The sequence below is a fragment of the Helianthus annuus genome, chromosome 8, assembly GCF_002127325.2.
Source record: "Helianthus annuus cultivar XRQ/B chromosome 8, HanXRQr2.0-SUNRISE, whole genome shotgun sequence".
Classification (NCBI taxonomy): Eukaryota; Viridiplantae; Streptophyta; class Magnoliopsida; order Asterales; family Asteraceae; genus Helianthus; species Helianthus annuus.
Window position 1 is genome coordinate 9,886,002 of NC_035440.2, and position 15,326 is coordinate 9,901,327.

At 37.7% G+C, this 15,326-nt stretch overlaps 1 protein-coding gene across 1 annotated transcript; it reads left to right on the forward strand.

Annotated features, from left to right (window-relative positions):
- The first annotated feature begins 242 nt into the window (after nucleotides 1-242).
- LOC110872003 (ATP synthase subunit beta, mitochondrial) lies at nucleotides 243-5,570 on the forward strand. The gene is made up of 9 exons (XM_022120766.2): nucleotides 243-880; nucleotides 2,520-2,595; nucleotides 2,679-2,767; nucleotides 2,848-2,965; nucleotides 3,055-3,158; nucleotides 3,246-3,404; nucleotides 4,044-4,268; nucleotides 4,339-4,650; nucleotides 5,267-5,570. The coding sequence occupies exons 1-9, from the start codon at nucleotides 416-418 to the stop codon at nucleotides 5,375-5,377; spliced, it is 1,659 nt and encodes a 552-aa protein (XP_021976458.1). The 5' UTR covers nucleotides 243-415; the 3' UTR covers nucleotides 5,378-5,570.
- The last annotated feature ends 9,756 nt before the right edge of the window (nucleotides 5,571-15,326 follow it).

Here is a 15,326-nt window from a genome sequence, read left to right on the forward strand (position 1 = left end):
ATAACGAGCCCAGCTTGATCTCGGCTCGGCTCGTTTACACACCTAATATAAATATATAACTCACTATATTATGTTTTATCGACCATCTTATATGTTTTTACCTACATCTAGAATTACTAGTTTTATAAGTAAATATGATATCTTTTTACCTACATCTAGAATTACTAGTTTTGAAATAAATATGATGTAAAACACTTTTAGACCTTTAATTACCAAATATTTGATCCAATTTTTGACCATTGAAATGGAATAACAAACACAAGAAAAAATAAGAAACAAATTCAATGAAAACAATCTCCACTCACACAAACAACACTATATTAGTCACCACCACATCAACCCACTCTCCCTCCGAGTCAACTCGGTTCTCCTTCTCACTCATCTCCACCAAACCCTAATACTTTCTCACTCCACCATGGCTTCCCGGAGGCTAGCAACCTCCCTCCTCCGCCGCTCCCTCCACCGATCCCCATCCAGATCTCCCTTCTCCACCTCCACCAGATCCACACGCGCCCTATCTCACTCCCCCGCCCCATTTCTCAACCGTACAGTCAACTTCTCCACTTCCGCCACCGCCGCCGCATCCAAACCGTCTCCGCCCACCGCCGGCGACGGATCTGTTGGAAAGATCACTGACGAGTTCACCGGCGCCGGTTCGATTGGACAGGTGTGTCAGGTTATTGGTGCGGTTGTTGATGTTAGGTTTAGTGAGGGTTTGCCGCCGATCCTTACGGCGCTTGAGGTTTTGGATAACTCAATTAGGTTAGTTTTGGAAGTGGCGCAACATTTAGGGGAGAATATGGTTAGGACTATTGCTATGGATGGTACTGAAGGTCTTGTTCGTGGTCAACGCGTTCTCAACACTGGTTCTCCGATCACTGTGAGTTTGTTTTTGATCTTGAGATGATTGATTGTTTGAGATCTGCTTGTTGATTGTCTTTGTAGTGTTCTGATTTAGTTTTGAAATTTGATTTGATGTTTATGTTTAAAATGAAATGCGTTTAAATGCAGCTAATTTTTCTGCTTTTGGGGATAAAGTTTTGCTTTTTTTGCTATGCAGTTAATGTGGTAAAATATCGGTGAGATATGGGTGGGATATCGGTAATTTTAATATAATGCAGAATTTATATATATAGCAATTTAACACCAATAGTTCAGTGATATATCGGTTATATCGGTCAAATATCGGTGATATATGTCGGTTATATCGGTCAACATCACTGATAATATCGGTACCGATATTTGACACCGATATTTTACCAAGGGACCGATATGACCGATATAACTGATATATCACTGATATTAACTGCATAGCTTTTTTGTTTAATTGCTTTTACATTAGACTGGAAGGTATGGTGAGGGTCATCCCCAAGGGGATGGACCGCCACGTAAGCGGGTGTGAGGATGGGCCTAAAGGGGATGGACCTAGGGGGTGGGGGATGAGCCCCTTTATGTATATATACTAGTTTTTGCCCCGCCCGCGTTGCGGGGCAATAAGCCGAATATTTCTCTCTCATAACATGTATGTCTGTACAGAGTGCAAAATCGTAATTATATTTTTAACTGGAGGCGAAATCATAATTTTAAACTGAGAGCAAAATCATAATTTTGAGCTACGGGGAAAAACATAATTTTATTTTGAACTGTGGGCAAAGGCATAATTTTGAGCTGAGGGCAGAATTGTAATTTTGAGCCAGAGGAAAACGCAACATTTTATTTTAAGCTGGGGGCAAAAACGTAATTTTAAATGGAGGGCGAAACCGTAATTTTAAACTGGGAACAAAATAAAAAAAGTTTTTGACCCGAGGGCAAAAGCGTAATTTTGAGCTAAGGGCAAAGGTATAATTTTATTTTGAGCTGAGGGCAAAAACGTAATTTTAAACGAAGGACGAAAGCGTAATTTTAAACTGTGAATAAAAATGGTATGGTCCAATAGGGAAGTGCCACACAACTATGTGGCACTATTCCCCCCAACTTGTTTTTGTATACGTAGGGTAATGTATGTATGTATAGGTGTGTGTGTGTTGGAGAGGGACGGCAAGATCGTCTGGGATCCGCTGGTGAAGACGGGCCGGCCCATAGGGGGGCGGTGTTCCGGGGCGGCGCCAGGGCTCGACGGCCCTTGGCCGTTCCCCATACCGTCTAGTCTTATGATTTTGCTATTCGTACACTGATTGTTTTTGTTTCTTGTAATATTTATTCTGATTTCGATTCTAGTGTTTTAGCATGGTTGTTGACTAGTTGTAATGTTGCATAACGATTCAAATTTGGTTGTGTACTTAATAGTTAATATTATCTATTTAAGCATATGATTCATATCACTTGTAACTTTTTTCACAAGCTTGTTTAAAGAAGTTACAGTTAAAGGTTTGTATGGATCCGATTATTGCCCGCATTGTTGTGTTCATTTCGTCTTGGAAATATGTTCATTTGCTTTCTAAACACAGTGTCTTTTAACTCTTTTAACACGTGTAGGAAAAGATTGATGGACTTAATTTGGATGATTTTTTTTCTGATAGGTACCTGTTGGTAGGGCAACTCTTGGCCGTATCATTAATGTTATTGGAGAGCCTATTGATCATAGAGGCGAAATTAGTAAGTTTCATACTTTTAATTGCATAGGATGGTGTTTTTTGTTATCTTGGGATTTGCGTCTAAACATTTTTTTTTTTCAACAGAAACCGACCACTACTTGCCAATCCATAGAGAAGCCCCGGCTTTCGTTGAGCAAGCAACAGAACAACAAATTCTTGTTACCGGAATCAAGGTAAAGGCATCGTTGACATGCTTTTTTGGTCTCTTTCTTTCTATGTTACAAGTACTTGATGCATAGGTGTGGTTTTATAGGTTGTTGATCTTTTAGCTCCATATCAAAGGGGAGGAAAGATCGGTTTGTTTGGTGGTGCCGGTGTAGGAAAAACCGTGCTTATTATGGAACTTATCAACAACGTTGCTAAAGCTCATGGTTGGTAGATTCAGTTATAAGTTTTAAGATTTTGATTTGAATATACGATTTAACATGCATATGAACCCTTCTTTTTCATTTTTTCACAGGTGGGTTCTCTGTCTTTGCTGGTGTTGGAGAACGTACCCGAGAGGGTAATGATCTGTACAGGGAAATGATGGAGAGTGGTGTCATTAAGCTAGGTGATAAGCAGGTTTGTATACCGGAGTTCAATAGCTTATCACTTCTACAAATTTTTAAATTTTACCGTAAACTGATGTTTTTTCTTTTATGTTTGTAGAGCGAGAGCAAGTGTGCTCTTGTGTACGGTCAAATGAACGAACCCCCAGGTGCCCGTGCTCGTGTCGGTCTTACCGGTTTGACTGTTGCTGAACACTTCAGAGACGCTGAAGGACAAGATGTGCTTCTTTTCATCGACAACATTTTCCGTTTCACTCAGGTACTTTTTACTTCTGTCTAAATCTATTTTATGTCACAAGTTTAATATATAATGTGTGTGAATAATTAGGGGTGTGTACGGTTCGGTTCGGTTATTAGCATTATCCGTAACCGTAACCGAAGTCATCGGTTAATCGGTTCGGTTAATTCGGTTAATTTGTCAGTTTTCGGTTCGGTTCGGTTAATTTTCGGTTAATAACCAATTCAAACAAGGGCTATTTTTTTTTGTTTAGAAATACATGTAATGGAGGTATAAATACATGAAATGGATGTATAAATAAAGAAATGGAGGTATAAATGCATGAATAGATGTTTAAATACATAAAATGGAGGTATAAATAAATGAAATGAAGGTATAAATAAATGAAATAGAGGTATTATTACATGAAATGAAAGTATAAAACATGAAATACATGAAACAGAGGTATAAAAGCTAGAAATATATAAATAAATAAATGATTCGGTTCGGTTAATTTCGGTTAACCGATGGTAAAAAAATATCCGTTAACCGACTTTCGGTTAATTCGGTTTCGGTTAATTTTGGTTCGTTTTGTCGGTTTTCGGTTCGGTTTCGGTTAACGGTTCGGTTATTGCACACCCCAGTGTGTGGTTAAACAATGATGATAATTTTAATCTGCAGGCTAACTCTGAGGTGTCTGCTTTACTTGGTCGTATTCCATCTGCTGTCGGTTACCAACCAACTTTAGCTACGGATCTTGGAGGTCTTCAAGAGCGTATCACCACAACTAAAAAGGGTTCTATTACATCCGTTCAAGCTATCTACGTGCCTGCTGACGATTTAACGGATCCCGCTCCCGCTACAACTTTTGCTCACTTGGATGCCACAACTGTGCTTTCCCGACAGGTAATTCGTTACATCCCACCAAAAGCTGCTAATTTTGTGGTTAGCGTATAGTGATTTTAAATTTGCGCAGATTTCTGAACTTGGTATCTACCCTGCTGTGGACCCACTTGATTCTACATCCCGTATGCTTTCACCACACATTTTGGGAGAGGACCATTACAATACGGCTCGTGGTGTACAAAAGGTTCTTCAAAATTACAAGAATCTCCAAGATATTATCGCTATTCTTGGTATGGATGAGCTCAGTGAAGACGACAAGTTGACTGTTGCACGTGCCCGTAAAATTCAAAGGTTTTTGAGTCAGCCGTTCCATGTTGCTGAAGTTTTCACCGGTGCCCCTGGTAAATATGTGGAACTCAAAGAGAGCATCGGCAGTTTCCAGGTCAGCTTTTCCAATGGATTTTAATTTTTGGGGCAATTCATACATACATACCCCTACAAACTTGCAAAATTGTAAAATACCATATATACCCTTAACAAAATAGTTGAAATATCATATATACCAATTCATTAGAAACAATTTAATAAATGACACTTTTACTCTTATTTTTTTCTAAAACTTTGACATCTCATATATGACCTTTAACTTCAAATATTATACTTATTTCTAGCTTAATTTAGCTTAAATATTATATATGAAGAATACTTTTGTTTATGAAAAAAATGGGTAAAAATAAATTTAAGCTTAAAATGTGTTATATAAAAGTAGGAAGTTAAAAGATGAGCATAAATAAAAACTTAAGTTAAAAAAAATAATGGTTAAATGATTATTTATCATATTGTTTTTAATAAATCGGGTATATTTCAATATCTGATATTTTAACTATTTTGATAGGGCATATATAATATTTTTAGTTTTGGTTGGGTATATATGAAAATTTTCAAGTTTGTAAGGGTATATATGAAATTAATCCTTAAATTTTAAGAACACCATTAAAAAAGTGTTTGATGTTGCTAAATGCTAATTGGGTCTACATGATGTGTGTTTAATATGACAGGGAGTGTTGGACGGGAAGTACGATGACTTACCGGAGCAATCGTTTTACATGGTTGGAGGAATTGATGAGGTTATTGCAAAGGCTGAGAAGATCGCCAAGGAAAATGCTTAGATGTTTATTTACATTCATCGTCAATTTTCACCACCTCTGATAGTTGCGAAAAAAAAATTGAAATAATTTTTACTGATATGGTGCTGAATGCGCCGGGAGTTTAATTTTAAAAAACTGAGATTTTTTTTTGTGGATCCTTGTTTTTTGAGTTTTATTGCAATGAAATGGAGACGAGGTTGACCTCCCTGCAAAATCTGTTCTTGGGCCCTTTAATTTTCTTGTACAACATTACCTTTTTTTTCATAACTAGGAGCAATGCAAGTATAGAAAGTAAATGCTTGAATCATGCCTGAATCTTGTTCGTAGACGAAAACATTTCGCACAGAAGTGTCGAGGCCTAAAACTGAGGCAAGGGGTGTAAAGCGCAAAAGCGATGGGTATTTCGTACCCGAGGCGCAATGAGATTATATAAAATGTTTATATATCCCATAGGTTTTAGCATCACTAATCCCTTATCCAAGATATATGATTTTACATACATGTATAGACCAACAGATCTATTATACAACGTTTCGATGCATAAAAACAACATAAAACACCCAAAGTACACACCTCGCTTTGCGCTGGGTGCGCCTATGTTGATAGATGGGTGCGCCTATGTTGATATAAAAACTATATATAGTATTAAATATACAAGCATAGGAAAATGTATTTATAGGGTATTAATGGTACTAGTAGAAAATATTGTTTTTTAAGAAAACAGAAATATTAAATTGATTTGAACATGATTTTTAAGACTTACATGAATGTCAAAAGCATATATTTAAACTGAACCATTAAGAAAACAGAAATGTTAAATTGATTTGTGCATCATTTTATAAAAATTACATGAATGTCAAAAGCATATATATATATATATATATATATATATATATATATATATATATATATATATATATATATATATAAACTGAATCTGGTTCACGTATCAATATTGGCAGATGAAAAAGACATAGTTAAGAGATTTGGGAATTCGAATGTACTTTGGGTACCACATATTATTTTGAGCACGAAATATAGAGTTCTTCCAAGAATATGCGAATCTAAAAAAGGTGATTAAATATAGTTCCCACTTTTTTGTTTTGTTTCTCTACCATAGTGTGGACTCTACCTTGGTGCAAATTGATTTATGGGTAGGTCACTTCGAATTTAAATTAATAATTAAAACATTGACAACTTTTCTAAAAAAAAAAAGTTTAATGGAGGTCAAAGGAAAGCCTATAGACTTGAAACAACATCATTTCAATCAGTGGCGGACCTAGAATTTTTTTCCTGGGGGTGCAAAAATTTTTTAAAGATTTTAGACCCCTAGCTATATAAAAAAAATCGGTTCATAGCGGGTCGGGTCGGGTCAAGTAAAACAAGTAAACACAAACAAACAAAGTTTCATAGCCAGTCAAATCAGATCGGGTCGGGTCCATTTCAATTTTCAAACAATCAAACCATAGTTCCTAACTTCGTATCCCATTAACAAACAAAAAAGCATCAAAGTTCAATTTTTAAACAATCAAACCCTAATTTCTAACTTCCTAGTAGTTGGGTTAGGCTTTAATGGGTATTAAGTTATTGGGCTTGATGGATTGAATTTAAGTTTTATTAAAGGGGTTAATGGGCTAACTTGTGTACATAATTTGAGCGGGTTTCAATCCGTGTTCAAGGGGTGCGGACGAAAATTTCCAAGGGGTGCGGTCGAGATTTTTTGCGAAAAATACCACTAAATTTTTTTTTTTCAGGGGGTGCGGCCGCCTACCCATCTCATAAGGTGGGTACGCCCCTGATTTCAATATTGCAAGTGAGATTAAAGAAAATATATACAACTAAATCGCTAACGATGAAAATGGGTTAGTTTGGTTATGGGTTAAAATGAACACATAAAACAATGTTTTGGTTTTTAGATTTTCATAACCAATTCAACTATAAACTTTATGACTCGTCGAGCAGGGGCGGACATACTAAGGCTTTAGGGGTAGCCTCCGCTACCGCTTAGTCGCCCGTCGGTAGTGTTAAAAAAATGACGTTTTTTCGATTTCGTTACAGCTTGGAAAAAAAAAATGTTACTCCTTGTTACAAGCCCACAATTTATAGAAAATAATACCCACCATAATTTTCAAACCCATCTATTAATTAAGCCCAATTGGCCAAAGCCCAAATACAATTATATTTCTTATTTGTTATGAACGTATCACATTTGAGAACAAAGAGAAGCCAGTACTACCAGTAGTCCAGTACCACCGCCCTCCTGCTCCGCCGCCCGCCGGCTCCGCCACGACCGCCCTCAGTCCTGCTCAAGTGGTCCGCCCCTGATTTTTAGGTATTTTTCTATTCTATTTTTTATTCTTCTATTGTAATTGTTTGAACAAATTGATGATTTAGGGCTTATGTAGTTATGTGTAATTGAGGATTTAGTGCTTAACTGCTTATGTAGACATGTAGTTATGTGTAATTGGTATTATTTGCAATTGGAATTTTGTGCAATTGATTTAGGGCTTATGTTTAATTTTGTGTCTATTAAAATTAGGGAATTTGGAAGATGAAGAAACAAAGTCTTATTAGTAATATTTTTAAACGAAAATTCCAAGAAAATGTTGATTTGGATCCAACTCCAAGTTCAAATATTGTTGATGATATGCAAGTAAATGAAGTCTATGAAGATATCGGTCCAAGTTCAAATAATGATATTGGTATGCAAGAAAATGAAGATATCGGTCCTAGTCCTAGTTCCAATAATGATATTGGTGTGCAAGAAAATGAAGATATCGGTCCTAGTCCAAATATTACTTCGGCTTCAACACGAAACAAAATCGATTTGAATGATCTTCCTTCGGATCCCTCCGATAGACCACCTATTACTAGTTATCATCCTAATCAAATAGACGACATAAGAAGAGTGTATCTTGTTAAAAAGGCGTTTCAACCACGAGGTCATGACTTTAAATGAACAAACTATGCTAGTGGCCGGAGACGTTTTAATGTAAAATGGTTTAATAAATATCATTGGTTGGAGTATAGCACTAAACAAGAAAAAGCATATTGTTTATGTTGTTACTTGTTTAATGAAAGTGTTGGTAATAAAGGTGGAAGAGATACTTTTGTTAGTGGAGGCTTTTGTAATTGGAGTAAACCGGGTTACTTAAAACAACATGTTGGGTTAGTTAACAGTTCACATAATTATGCGGTGCATAAATGTGAAAATCTCTTGAACCAAAAGCGATCATATGATGCGAATGAGAAAAGGCGTAACAAGGAAGAAAAAATTGGAAATCGGTATCGATTAATGGGTTCTGTTCGTAGTGCTAGATTCTGTTTAGAAAATAGTTTACCGTTTCGTGGTCACGACGAATCTGAAAAGTCTCTTAATAAAGGTATCTTTCTTTCGGTTTTAAAGTTGATAAGTGAGAACAACCCGGATATTGGTGAATATACTTTAGGGAAGGCCAAAAAGAATAATAAGATGACGGCTCCATCAATTCAGAAAGAGATTATCGATTGCTATGCGAAAAAAGTAACCAAAATGATTTGTGAAGAAATTAAAGACAATGTGTTTGGGTTGTTAGTTGATGAGTCTAGCGACGTGTCTTTAAAGGAACAAATGGCCGTAGTTGTGAGATATGTCGATAGACTCGGAGTTGTTAAAGAAAGTTTAATTGGAATTGCTCATGTGAGGAATACATATTCTTTAACTCTTAAAGCAGACCTTTCAACAACGATCTAATGCATCAGGTATTCTATCATATTTTGAGAGTCTTGAATTTGTGTTTTACATACACTTGTTGAACGATATATTAGGCCTCACAAATGCTCTATCAAAACATCTTCAAAAAAAGAGTCAAGACTTGTTAGAAGCGTCTCTTTTGATAAACGGGACAAAACGAGCTTTGAATTATCCAAGACAAAATGGGTTTGAAAAGATGTTGGAAAAAGTGACATCTTTTTGTGAAAAAAACAACATCCTCATGTTAGATATGGCGGAAAATTATGGTAATCAAAGAAACTGAAAGTATGTCATTACTAATCGACATCACTTTGAAGTTGAAGTTTTTAATACGGTTTTGGATATGCAAATTCAAGAACTTGGAAACCGATTTAGTGAGGTCTCAACTAGTTTGATAGAAAATATGTCGGGTTTAAATCCTTGTGATTCGTTTGCTAAGTTTGACATACCTAAGATAGTGGCGTTTTCTAAGATGTATCCGAATGATTTTAATAAAGAAGAAAGAGGGTGTCTTGCGGGTGATCTTTCGACCTTTTATCACACTTTAAAGGAAGATGATAAATTTGCAAAATTGACTGGATTGAGTGATCTTGCTCGTGTAATGGTGGAAAACGGAAAAAATGAAACTTTTCCTTTGGTTTATCGAACATTGAAGCTAGCGTTGGTTTTACTGGTTGCAACCGCAGCCGTTGAAAGATGTTTTTAAAAAATGAAGCTTATCAAGACAGATTTACGCAATCGAATGGGTGAGGAGTATTTGAACAATGCTCTAATTTGTGCGGTCGAGAAAGAAACTTTTTATAAAGTAAAAGAAGAGGATGTCATGAGCCGATTTCAAGCTTTCAAAAACCGGAGAGGAGATATCATTTAGGTACATGTTTAAATTATTTATTAGCGTGCTATTATTTTTGTTTCTGTATGAACTTTGAACTACGTCAAATTGTATTTGTATCAAGTGCGCTAATTTTTTTGGGAACGCTACCGCTTGAACTAATTTCTAGATCCGCCACTGACTGAAGAAGAAGAAGAAGAAGGTAAGAAGGAGGTAGAACCTGCTGCCAATGATCCCGTGCATCCGACTGAAGAAGACGGTAAGAATGAGATAGAAGCTGCTGCTCAGGCCACTGCAATCATTGATGCTCCCTGAAGTGACTAAAGAACATGGTCAAGGTAGTGATTCGACTGAATCTGATGATACCGAGGAGGATAAATAAGGAGGGTGAAAATAGTCACTTGTTAAATATGGGATTTTTGTCATTAGGTCTATGCATGTAAAAGAACCCTACTGTTTACATTTGAATATCGGATATTAGTGCTGCTCTCCTCTATAATGCAAGCACACGATTTAGTCGCTTCTATCTCTCGTGTTGTGTGTTGTGCGTGTGCGTGTTTACGTGCATATATCATTAGATGAGTCAAGATGGCAAGTTGGGTAAGGGTCAAAACATTCGGGTTTAAACAACATTGTTTAAAAGTTATTAACATGTCAATGTAAAAACAATCTAGGATTTTGTATGCATTAAAAAAAAATAGATTTTGGGACTTTTAACCCATTTTCTTTTTTAGGTATGTATAATCAGTTTATTTTGACATCTAAGATCAGATCTGAGAGAAATGTGTTGGTTTGGGTTTTGAGTTTAGAAACAAAGAGTTGTCTTGGAAATGGGACTCTTAAGTTGTTATAACCTTTTGGAAAATTTTATTTTATTTTATTTTTAAATACCCTTTGTCCTATGCGACCAAGCAGCTTCATGGGCTGGTTTTAAGATGTGGGTTGGAGAGTTTTCAGCTTGTAGGGAGTGCGTTGTTGCACTTTTATGCAAATTGTAGTGAGATCGAAGAAGCTAGGCGGGTGCTCGATGTTTTGCATGAAAGGAATGGATTACTTTGGAGCTTAATTCTAGTGTGTTATGTTAGGTGTAACTTGTTAGATGACGCGTTGGACGTGTTTGACAAAATGGCAGTTCACAATATTGTTGCTTGGACTGCAGTGATTTCGTGGTTTTCGAAGACGGATGGTGGGTTAGAGAAGGCTTTGGAGTTTTTTTTGCTTGATGAGAAGGGGTGAAGCGGAGCCGAATGAGTTCACTTTGGATTGCGGGATAAGGGTTTGTAGTCGCTTAGTTGCGTTGCGTGGAGGAACGACTGACTGTACATGGGCTTGTGATTGAATATGGATTTGAGTTTGGACACTCGAGTCGATTAGTGGTGCACTAATTGAGTTTTATTGTGCTTATAAAGCAATTGAAGAAGCAGAGTCGGTTTTTAATTCCCTTGTTGGAAAAGATCCATGTGAATAAATCAACCTCCAATGATTTGGATAGGTTGGGAAAGTATTATTTATAATCGAGGAATTACAAAAGTCTCTTCCATAATTATGGAGAGTCATCTTCTCTCACCAATCTTCTCTCACCAAAAGCAAGGAAATGAATAATCACATTTAATACAAAATAGTTACAAATTATTTTCTCTAATACCCCCTTCAATCGGAACGGTGGCGGACCAAGACGGAGCTTTGTACGAAAAGCATCAAATTGAGCGCGCGGAAGACTCTTGGTAAAGATGTCTGCCACCTGGAGATTGGTCGGGACAAACTTGGTGTAAAGTTTCCCCGAGTTAACGAGCTCACGAATGAAGTGATAGTCCAAGTCAATATGTTTAGCACGTTTATGAGAGACAGGATTCTGGGTCATAAACAAAGCACTTTTATTAACACAGAGTAACGTTGGACGATCAGGCGGAAGAGCATATAACTCCCGTAGGAGATGAGTAATCCAAACAAGTTCGGCAGCCGTATTAGCCATGGCTCGGTATTCCGATTCGCAGCTTGATCTTGAAACAGTAGGTTGTTTCTTGGCACTCCAAGAGACAAGGTTACCACCAAGAAAAATCGAGTATCCGTACGTTGAGCGTCGCGTATCAAGACAGCGTGCCCAATCGGCATCTGAGTAACCAATGATGTCGGGAGGATGCAAACGACTATAGGTGAGGCCAAAGGAAAGTGTACCTTTGACATACCGTAAGAGGCGTTTAACTGCTTGAAAGTGATCGACGGTTGGGCTATGAAGAAACTGAGAGAGTTGATTAACGACATACGAGAGACCCGGTCTGGTTATGGTTAAGTATTGCAAGGCTCCAACCAACGAACGATATAACGTGGGATCGGAATACGGCACACCTTTGGCAGAAAAGGATTCATGCGGAGCAAGAAGAGTATGCACGGGTTTGGCATCATACAAATTTGCCCGTTGAAGAATATCTTGGGCATACTTGGCTTGTGTAAGGAATAAGCCGTTTTCCGTGTGGACAACTTCTAAGCCGAGAAAATAGTTGAGATTTCCAAGATCCTTTATCGCAAATTCCCGATTAAGATGAGAGATAAAGGATTGTATAATGACTTCATCGTTTCCGGTAAGGGTAAGATCATCCACGTAGACAAGGAGATACATAATGTGAGCATTTCTACGAAAAATGAAAAGCGATGTATCCGCACGACTACATATAAACCCGTAGGATATAAGGAATGTGCTCAAACGCTGAAACCAAGCACGAGGAGCTTGTTTGAGGCCGTAAAGTGCCATAGATAACTTACAAACGTAACGTGGATGACTAGAGTCCACAAATCCGGGTGGTTGTTCCATGAAGACGGTTTCATTTAAATCGCCGTTTAGGAATGCATTTTTGACGTCTAGTTGATGCAATTTCCATTGATTGAGAACCGTAAGAGATAAAACGATGCGAATTGTAGATGCCTTGACCACCGGACTGAAAGTGTGAGAATAATCCAATCCCGGAATTTGAGTAAAACCTTGCACCACCAAACGTGCTTTGTACCGAGCAATAGTCCCTTCAGAACGATATTTAGTACGAAACACCCGTTTGGAACCCATAACATTCATAGATGCTGGTCGCGGAACTAGCGTCCACGTGTTATTTTTATGAAGAGCCGTAATTTCTTCCACCATTGCCGCCATCCACTTTGGATCTTTGGCTGCGGTTTGAAACCGCATGGCTCCGTAGCGACTGACAAAGCCACATGTAAGGCATGGGAATTTAGAGCAGCGAGGTCTGCTTGATGCTTTGGTTTAAATATTCCCGCCTTTGCTCGAGTCGTCATAGGATGGGAATTAGATACAGGTGGTACAACGGTTGGTGGTACGGGTACAGCAGGGGAGGGTGGGTCGGGTGTAGGAGGGGAGGGTGGTTTGGGTGCAGCAGGGGAGGCGGGTTGGGTTGGGTTGGGTTGAGGAGCTGGTGGAGTTTGGATGTAGTGCGTATGGCTGCTGTGTAGGAGGAGGATCCATATTGGGTTGAAGTTGAGATGGGCCGTTGGGTTGGTTATGAGCTGGAGTGGTATGAAGAAGTTCCGAGGTGCAAAGAGGGCAAGTGTGTGAGGTAGTTGGGCCGTTAGGTGATGGGGATAGTGAAGTGGAAGATGGGCTGGTTGGTGATGAAGTAGGTGGACCATCTGAAGTTGGTGTATCTTCACAAAAAGATGTAAGCAGTAATTGGTTTAAGTCCGTTGAGATGTGAGAATCTTTAAACGGAAATGACGACTCATTGAAACGAGCATGACAGGATATAAAGACCCGATTGGTAGTAGGATCCAAGCATTGAAAACCTTTATGAGAGGAGCTATAACCAATAAAAATGCACGGAAGACTTCGTGGCTCGAGCTTATGCTTGGCATAGTCACGTAGGTAGGGAAAAACACGGCACCCGTAAACCCGAAAATTGGAAAAATTTGGCAGTTGATTAAACAGGACTTGAAAGGGAGACTTGTTCTCTAGAAGAGGAGTCGGCACACGGTTAATAATATAAGTTGCCGAAGCAAAAGCGCCGGCCCAAAAAGAAGCAGGCACGTGAGCATTAAACAACATTGCGAGTCCGGTTTCCACAATATGGCGATGTTTCCTTTCGGCACGTCCGTTTTGTTGAGGCGTGTGCGGACATGAGTACCTATGAAATGTTCCATTTTCTTCAAAAATGTTACGAACTGTATGGTTCACGAACTCCGTTCCACCATCGCTTTGAAAAGTTTTAATTTTTTGTGAACATTGAGTTTGCACAAGGTTAATAAAAGACTGTAGAACCGCGTAAAACCCTGTTTTTGTTTTAAGTGGATATAACCACGTAAACCTAGAGTAATCGTCAATAAAAGCAACATAGTAACGAGTATGCCCCACATACAACACAACATACAGAGAGATATGTACTAGATGTGTATAAGAAAGTGTTTAGAGTAAAAAAGGGCGAAGAAAATGATAGGGAAGACTTCTATATATAAGCACATCAACAGAAAAGAAACATGAGATGCTAGAGCATCTACAAGTTACTAATTTTAGTCATTATCAAAACAAGTTATTAGGGGTGTTCATGGTTCAAGTTAAAACCATGAAACTGTTTAAACCGGTCATCGTTTGGTCTTGTGAACGTTTTTTTATTTAACTTTTAGTTGGTTGGTTTCAACAATTTTTAAACCATAACAAACTGTTTGGTTTACGGTTTGTACCGGAAACTGGCCTTATAAAACCAGACTGAATGGTAAAAAAATATATATTTTATTAATTTAAATACTTGTTGTTAGGCATAATTAATTAATTGCAATTTAAGTTTAATTGAATTAAGAAATTAAACTAATGAATGGGCTCAGTGAACTAATGGCTAACCTCAATCTAAGTGAACATATAAACCCTATAATCATATATTTAACCTCATTCCTTTGTGCATTAGTATGTGAACTATGTATAACTTTAGTGGTACAAAAGCTCCAAATTCATATCAAGTCAAACTAATTACTTAAAGAATTTATTAATCAATGATTAATATTTGTATGAATTTCCGACGGTTGCAGCCTCGAATGGTGGTCCTACGTCCTACGAGTTTCTCATATTGCTTTCTAGGCTTCTGCCTAATCCAGAGCTTGAAACCTCAGTTCTTTCTGTTTGGTATGGTACCATCCGTCAACATTATATAAAGGGAAAATCATGAAAATGTCCAATTTAACAGAGAAAATTAACAAAATAGCCTTAACTTTAAAAAATTACCGATCAATCAGAGCGCAACAAGTATCTTTTGACGCAGCAAATCTATGCTGGTTTGCCAAACGCCCCGCCCATGATAAAAAAAAAAAGAATTATATTAATAAGAACGTGGCACATGAGGTTGAAAAACGGCACGTGAGATTTTAATTGAAGTTCTAATGTGTTAGTGATCGGTGACATGTTTACTCTTGTG